The sequence below is a fragment of the Scomber scombrus genome, chromosome 10, assembly GCF_963691925.1.
Source record: "Scomber scombrus chromosome 10, fScoSco1.1, whole genome shotgun sequence".
In the NCBI taxonomy this organism is placed as follows: domain Eukaryota; kingdom Metazoa; phylum Chordata; class Actinopteri; order Scombriformes; family Scombridae; genus Scomber; species Scomber scombrus.
This window is the reverse complement of record NC_084979.1, coordinates 25,224,606-25,232,900: the sequence shown is the minus strand read 5'-3', so window position 1 is coordinate 25,232,900 and position 8,295 is coordinate 25,224,606. Positions and strand designations below refer to the sequence as shown.

At 38.4% G+C, this 8,295-nt stretch overlaps 1 protein-coding gene across 1 annotated transcript; it reads right to left on the bottom strand.

Annotated features, from left to right (window-relative positions):
- Positions 1-2,682: 2,682 nt before the first annotated feature.
- Positions 2,683-4,815, bottom strand: LOC133988012 (thyrotropin-releasing hormone receptor). The gene is made up of 2 exons (XM_062427529.1): positions 4,039-4,815; positions 2,683-3,084 (listed from the first exon to the last, which is right to left on the bottom strand). Exons 1-2 carry the CDS (start codon positions 4,813-4,815, stop codon positions 2,683-2,685), a joined length of 1,179 nt encoding a protein of 392 aa, XP_062283513.1.
- Between the last annotated feature and the right edge of the window lie 3,480 nt (positions 4,816-8,295).

Here is an 8,295-nt window from a genome sequence, read left to right as displayed (position 1 = left end):
TTTGGTTAAAAGAATGGTGCAAATGTAATTGACAAATGACATAAAAACCAACAAAAATACAAAATGTATATTTTAACAAACCTGATGCTTTTAAACCTATTTTAACACATTTTTGAATTGCTCATCTTGTCAACCCTTATTTGTCACTGACCTAATCGAAATTATTGAAGAGAATCATATTTGTGCCTTTGAAATGATTTATCTGTTATTTCCTCAAAAGCCAGTGTTGAAATACAGCAGATCACTATGTTTAAGTTGTGCCTACAGTGCCTACAATAGCTAAAGAAAGAAATATCATATTAGATGAATAACTGTCAAGATTTATTTTAATTCAACACATAAAACTTTCATAAATAAATACCATGTATGTTCACATTTTTGAGGTCTGTAAAATTCAGCAAACATGAAACTACAAGGCCTGTTTACAAAATGTTATTACACAAGATCAACCTCACTGCTGACAATATACAGGAATAGATAAATATATCAAATAAATGGTGAAAGGGATTTATAAACAGATCTCATATTGGTGTGCTGTAGATTTGGCACTGAGGTATATGACAAATAGAGAGTTCAGCACAGAGACATGCAGAAATGTTCCTGACAGCACGAGGCGATCGAGATAGGCTGAAAACTTGTTGACAACAATTAGCATCACAACATTTTTTTCCATTATGGGCTTGCTGTCAGATGAGTTGCCCATCTCCAGTGGCTAAAAATGACAACTTCATTTTCATTCTCTGCTGTGACAGATGTTTTGAAATGAAACTGATTTGCAGACTTTGGCAGAGGCAGAACAGCTCTGAGGGCAGAAATAACGTTGGTGGATTGTTTCTGTGCTGTTTTTTTGTTTGTAAGAAAGTAAATCCAGTGAGAGTGTAAGAGGAGGTAATTGTTGTTAAAAAGAAAAACATTTGGGCTACTAAGTGAGACTTAAAATGTTTAATATTGAAGCTCCTGCAAACCTACAGAGTGGTTTTTCATTATTCTGTTTAATTAGACCTCTATTCAGGTTGAGATGAGGTGGAGCTGTAACATCACCAAAATATGTGAACTAGTAACAATGATAACAGGGTCAATAGTCCCAAACTCAAGCTGCAGTTGATGTAGAATCACATGATGCATTAAAAAAAAAAGCAAATAGAAAGCTGCTTCCCTCCTTCTCTGCAGTTATAAAACAAGAATATACACAAACAATATTTCCAAAATGAGTATCAGTCCGAACCTCTCTCTAAACCTGGCTGAACATGTCAGAATTTCACGATTTCACAGGTTAAAGTTCAGTCAGATCGAACAGTGTGCAAAGGAAAAGAGCCAGGGGTCAATTTGCAGACACTCTCCTATAGAAATTCATAGGGAGCGAAATCTGCTCTAGATGGACTTTAACAGTCCAATATCCAAACCTTTTCAGCGCTCTTTATGCTCAATATATATTTGTGCACATATTGAGAATTTTAAATTCATTCACTTTTTTGCACATCACCAAATATATATCAGCAAATACACCTTTGGGGATGAACTACGGGTGAACATGGGGCTTTAAATTATGTAGTTTAATTAGTTAGCCTAGCTGCAAATGTAACCATGCTAGCCTACAGCTGTCTATAGATTTGACTGTATACCGTATTTCTCACACGCACACACTGTAATGATCATACATGAATAAAAATAAATACTTTTTTATTTACTGTATATTATTTATTCATAGCCTATTTTTGGTGATTTAATTGGCTTTTGCTTCTTGTTGTCAATGTTCAGCAATGAGACTGTTCAATTAAATAAATACCTTCAACTATGTGAGCCACAGTTTGCTACAGTTACATGATGTGATGCATTAAATGGCTCTGGTTACAAAATATAAGCTAGCACAGTTAAAACTGGGCTCAAATCAACACAATATGATGAGTTTGTTCTGCATGTTAAACTTACTCTCATTTTTATTCCCCTGTTTGCTGTTTTTGTTGTCTGTCCTGTTAATGTTTTCTCACTGTATTTGGATAACGGTATAATGAAGTGTTAAAGAAAGCAGGGTTTCTTTGTGTTGGTGCTGTTGAAGAGTGTGGTTCATCTGAGTGCACTGCTCTCCAGTAACACGTGCACACCCACAGCCTGAAAACCTGAAAAGCACAAGTGGATTTGTTATCAAGAGACACAGAGCGATACATTATGCTGATAGTTTCATTAGATCATTGTTGGACTGAGCTCATAATGGCCCTGCAGAAAACTAGTTAGGGTAGGACCTGAACAACATCTAAATTCAAAATATATACTCAAAGCATCAGTAACATGTATAATATATAATAAAATGTCCATCTTTTACAGTCATTATTCTTCTTTTCTGATTATGAGCATTAAAATGGTGATTTAAATATTGCCAAAGGCATTTTAAAGAACTTACTCATTTTTCAGTAATGATGATGTACATTAAAATCCCACCATAATGTCCCACTAGCAGTTTGAAGTACACTAAAGCCAGTATTTACAACACAGTTACAATACTGATGCAAAAGTACGACAGCTACTACACCACAAACGGAACCTGTGTCACAGCAAACAGCGGTAATATCTACAGATCTCAGCCTTCATAAATAACTCACTAACTGGCAGAAATAACATCAGTCTTGTGAACTTTTACAGATAATTTATCACACATATACAGTCTTTCCTAAGTGAAACTCCTTATTAAGAAATGCTGAACGTGCTCGTATCGTCATCCGTCAAATTTATCCTCTTGTTGTTGTGGCCGCTCACTTCCTCGTTCTCTGTGACTAGATCGTTGCTCTCATGGGACGAATCCTTCGTCACACTGTAATACATCGGCACGTGGTACTCGGCCTTCTTCTTCTTGTCATGTCGGCAGCTGCACTTGCAGAGCTTTTTGAATGCGACGCGAAACTTCTGAGACATGAGGTTGTAAATTATGGGGTTGATGGCACTGTTGGTGTAGATGCACATGCGGCACAAGAGCAGGAACCACGTGTTGTGGTAAGGCGGGTCGATGACAGAGTTGACCACCACAAGTGTTCGGTAAGGCATCCACAGCAAGGCGAAGAGGATGACCACTACAGCCAGCATCTTAGTTATCTGTAGTTGAGAAACAGAGGCGCAAGGGAACAAGGAACAGGTTGTAATTATGTGACAATAACGACAAAGGGTACAATTAACGTTACCTTAACACGCACGCTGCACGCCATGACTCATTCTCAGTGTTATAGACGTTGTAATAACAAGGCTAAGTTCACAGCCATGCTAGCTACTGTGTGAATCTATACTTAGAAACGGTGATACTTTGAGCTAAATACTAATGTCAGCATGCTAACACGATCACAATGACAATGCTAACATGCTGATGTTTAGCAAGTTTGATATCACAGTCTTAGTTTAGTGTAGAGCTACGACTAGAGATTATTTCAATTATCAATTAATCTGCCAATATATAATTTCTTAAAACTCAAAGTGACTTCAAATGTCCTGTAAACTCACAAAAGTTCAAAATTCTGAATGTAGAAGCTGCAACCACTGAATATTTAACTGACGATTATTTGGGTACCATATTTACCAATACAGTATATAATAGTTGCAAATTCTTATTCTGTCAATCGACTTATCGTTGCAGCTTTAGTTTAGTGTGTTAGCATGTTTTTAATTTCCTAATGAGTCCTAAACTCCCTATGGGAATGTTATTTTTTGGTCATAAACCAACGTTTTGGACTAATAACTTTGATTTGATTACAGTTCATACTGAAGGGAACATGAACATCAGAACCAAATTTCATGGCAATCCATCTACATGTAATAGTTGTTGAGACATTTCACTCAAAACCATAAATGTCAACCTCATGGTGGCTCTGGAGGAAAAGTCAGTGGATCACCAAAATCAGTAGGCACCGTGAATGTCTACAAATGTCAATCCATCAAATAGTTGTTGAGATTTTTCACTCTCTGGACCAAACTTGTGGACCAACTGACCAACTTTGCCATATGCATAACAATTATGAACATTCATGAATATTTATGAGCTTGTTTCCAGTATCGTACCTGCTTCCTTGCAGAGACTGCACTCTTGTTGGCCTTGTTAGTGCTGTTGGAGTGACCCTGGTGAACCGACCCTCCTCCGTCTCTGTCGTTGAGATGCGAGGGCAGCGGGCTCATGAACAAAATTCTGGCGATGAGTCCGTACAGCACAGTTGCCACAATGAGCGGGATCACATAGAACAACGTGAAGTCAAGGAAGTAGATTGGCATGTAGAGGCTCCTGGAGACACGGTAGCCACAGGTAACCACCACTCCGTTGGTGTAGACGGTCTCATCTGTGTCCACTAAAAAGAACCACATGATGCAGTAGAGTGAGGTGAAGATCCAGACTCCAGCTATGATCCTCTTGGCGCGGGAAACGGTGCAGATGAACTGTGCCTTTATGGAGTGACAAATAGCAATGTATCGTTCGATGGTGAATGCTGTGATGGAGCAGGACGACACATTGATGCCCAGGTACTGAAGGTAAGTTATACACAAGCAGCCTGTGTAGCCGTATATCCAGAAGGCCACAACGTCAGAGATATTAGGAAGCCCTGCAGCCAGGAGCACAATGAGGTCTGCGACCGCCAGGCTTACGAGGTAGCAGTTAGTTGGGGTCACCATGTGTTTAGTGCGCAGGACAACCAACACCACCATGATATTCCCAGCAATCCCAACTCCACAGATGAACATTGTCAAAAATATCGTAATGACCTGCTCTTCAAGAGGGTTCAGAGGCATCTGTGTCAGATTTAACACCTGAATGACATCCTGAAAGATGGTTGTGTTGTTCTCCATTGTGCTAAAGTCCAGTGGCCACAATTCAGTTGATCTTCAGGGGCACAAACAAGAATCCTAAACACAAATAGAGGGAAACAATAGTTAGGTAGTGTATGAAAATGATTGGGGTGTGAGAGAGTTTCTGAATCTCATATTTCTCCTTTTGAAAAGCACCCCCCACCCCCCACACTGACTCAAAAAAGTTGCAACACCTTCCCCCTCACTCTCAGTTATACAGTGGCACTGAGTTTGTGCAACTTGTTTCACTATTAATAACTTAAAGAGGCTAAGCATAAAGAATCTGAGATGATTATACTTTTCACAATAGAAGTGGAATAAGTAGATAAAGTTAATAATAATAACTTCTGTATAACAGCTTTGCAAGATTACAAACTGCTTTAACAGTAAAACATCTCTGAAGCATGAAAAAACTTAAAAATGAAATCTGGTAAGAATAAGACAGGTACACGCCAACAGGAAAAAAAATACAGACAAGCAGACATCAGCTAAAACCTGCTGAATAGTAAAATATGCTTTAAGGAGACATTTAAAAAAGACTCCGCAATCCTGATCTCCTCAGGCAGGTTGTTCCCAAGCGTCAGAGCTCTGACAGCAGAAACAGAGGTATATTAAAAAAACTCTATATTTTAGAATAAAGAGATACTAAATAAAAAGGCTCAACTTGAATTATAAAATAAGCCAGCTTTATATGATGGATGACTTTTTTAAACTCTGTGTAATGATTAAAATGAAAGGGAAGTGCTATGAGAGATTAAATGTAATCACTAATATCCATAAAGATCCACATACAGTGTCTCTCATAGCTGACATATTGGTCATGTTAGTTGTGTGGTTGGGAAAAATTAAGCCCTGAAACAGTGACAGGGTTGTTGTCCTCTCTGAAAAGTGCATCCTAATGACCCACTGCACACACCAAATCCCTCATCTGAATTAATTTATTTTTATCTTGCAAGGAAAGGCTGAAATATGTTCAGTCCCCTGGTGTCCCGATAATGATCAAACTATCTTCCCTTCAACAAAGAGAAAAATGACCCTTCCCCTTTTCTGACCTCCCTTACAATCCCTTAGTTTACATCTTACAGTTGAAATAAGTCATAAAATAAAAGTGTGGGAGACTAAATAAATATTTTCAAGAGAAGAAAACAGGCATCTTACCATCATTTGCAAACGGCAGCGCTCACTCTGACATGGTAGCAGTGCTCAGGTGCAATCAACCAAGAAACACAGATGACTGCTCGGTCCTCCTCCAGTGCTGCTGTAGTCGTCCACATCTGTCTCTCTGTCTCTCTCTCTCGCTCTCTCTCCCTATTTTCCCAGTGCATCCTTCCCTCTCACATCACACACCATTACATCCACAATGCTACACACCGCCTATGTGCAGCCACCAACTTAAAAATCAATTCCACCTCCCCAGTCCAAGCTCACACTTTCATGTCAAGCACTGCGGCCATGGCTATAACCATAAACCCTGCAATTATTGAAAGAGCAGAGGCGGTTGCCTGCAATTCAACACAGTGATTGGCCACTGAATTGAAATAGCACTAATTATGAGGCAAACTTTTTTTTTTTTTGCCACCAGCCGACATCATTTGGTTAATGCTTCATCTTGTGGGAAAGGGCAAATTATCAGCTTTGGATTCTTTGCTTTTGCACAGATCGAAGGGTCGAAATAGAATTTTTTCTGTCTCCTGAGGGACGAAGAAGAATACATGATAAGACTAAAATCCTTGCTATTCCTGTGAGGCACGTTTGGGAAAGCTTTCACAGCTCGTGGCACTCTGACTGTGTTTTAGATTTTGATGCTGTTCAAGTCCCGTGTCCCCGTTTAGGCTTCCAGCCAAACTGATCGTCCACAAAATCTGTTTCTCAAAACTAAGAAAAAACAACCTCTAATGAATCATTTAGAGTTTAGATAGCAGTTTTGTACTCTATCTGTGGACAGGACTGAATGCTAATGCACGACAGATGCTCACATTTTTATAGATGAATAGTTTTCAGTCACTTAACATTCAGTCCACTGAGGTGTCCTCTAATGAACGGGTAAGCTTCACAGCACAACAGTTTGTCTTCAAGTAATTGTCTGATTGAATTGCTGCATGCTTAGAAGTGTCTGAACCATTATTATGATTTTGTTTTATTTCCTAATGCCTCTATCAACAGAAGTTTGGTCAAAAAAAGCTGCAGGTGTGTGGAAAACAAATCTAATTTCTATGCAGAAAAAACTTTGGAGAACTTTACCTTTTAAGTTTTTATTTTTTATTTTTTTTATCTTTCAAAACAATCAGTCACGCAGTTCAGTGTATTTTCACCAAGTCGGTTACAGAGCTGTCACACACATAGTATGCAAACTCAATTATGTGAGAATTCATAGTAACAGAAAATGTATGAATAATTTATCACTTCTGGACCAAACAACAGTGTGCCGTCTTCACTAAGGCTGCTGAGTTTTGAGTTTTGAGACAGCCATGAAGTGGACAAAAAGTCAGGATCAAAAATAGATGATAGAGAGGTATTCTATTATTATTCTGGGAAGAGGTCTTAAAATAAACTCCCGAAGCCTCATGGGAATTTTAAGCAGGAGCTCACTGATGAAAATGCAAAGAACCTTTTCAGAGAAAGGAAGCGACTCTTTTTTTGTGTGAGGGCGCACTGATTAAAATAGGCTGGTGAAATATTTGATGTGTGCATAAAACAGAAGCATTTAATCTATTAAAGTTATGTAGGCCATTATAGTATTTAAAAAAATGTTTATTCTTTGTCCTTATCTCTCCAAGGTGCCATAGTGGCATCTAGTGGAGCCGAGGGGTAAAAAAACCCAACAAAAAACAAAATGAGAAATAACAGGAGGAAAAAACAAAACCACACACACAGGACAGAAAACAATACCTGCTCTGTGACCTTTATGTGGGGGAAAAAGTCAGCAAGTGAGGGTCTGACAAACAAATGATGTGGTGGTACATCTCTAAAAACCACAACATGTTTGAGCGTGAGAGACTTGGAGGAGGATGTTGAGTAGCGGTACGCTTACACAGAAAAGGTGTGATTATGACTTACATAACAGGATGCTTTGACTTCAGTTTATTATTTCTTAAAATTGAAACTTAGCAGAAAAGCCCCGATGAGATATCAACCTAAAAGAAAAAACGGATTTGTTGATAACCCAAGAGAAAAATTTGTGTTAGCAGCTCTGTAAGGGTCAAATTTATTTTAATGGAAATTATTTGACTTGATTTTGAGGAATTATGTTGTTTTTATGTTTTAATTCACTTCATTAGAGAAGGTCATCCTGTCATCCTGAGTGGCTTCCTTACACCTCTAAAAATAAAGGCGAAAAGAAGAAAAAGTTGTTTTTGCCTACTGCTCTTGCTCCATTTCAACATGTAAGGAAGTCTCTAATCCGTCATTCAGATGTGGTTAGTATCAGAGATAAGTAAAGAATGAGGTGTTTTATAATAGTTGCAAGACATACCCCTCTCT

What these genes read in the sequence shown, in the direction of transcription:
- LOC133988012 (XM_062427529.1), bottom strand. Translation starts at nt 4,815, where the DNA reads ATGGAGAACAACACAACCATCTTTCAGGATGTCATTCAGGTGTTAAAT. An exon ending in CAGTCTCTGCAAGGAAGCAG is followed by an intron (nt 3,085 to 4,038) that starts GTACGATACTGG and finishes TCTCAACTACAG; the next exon opens with ATAACTAAGATGCTGGCTGT.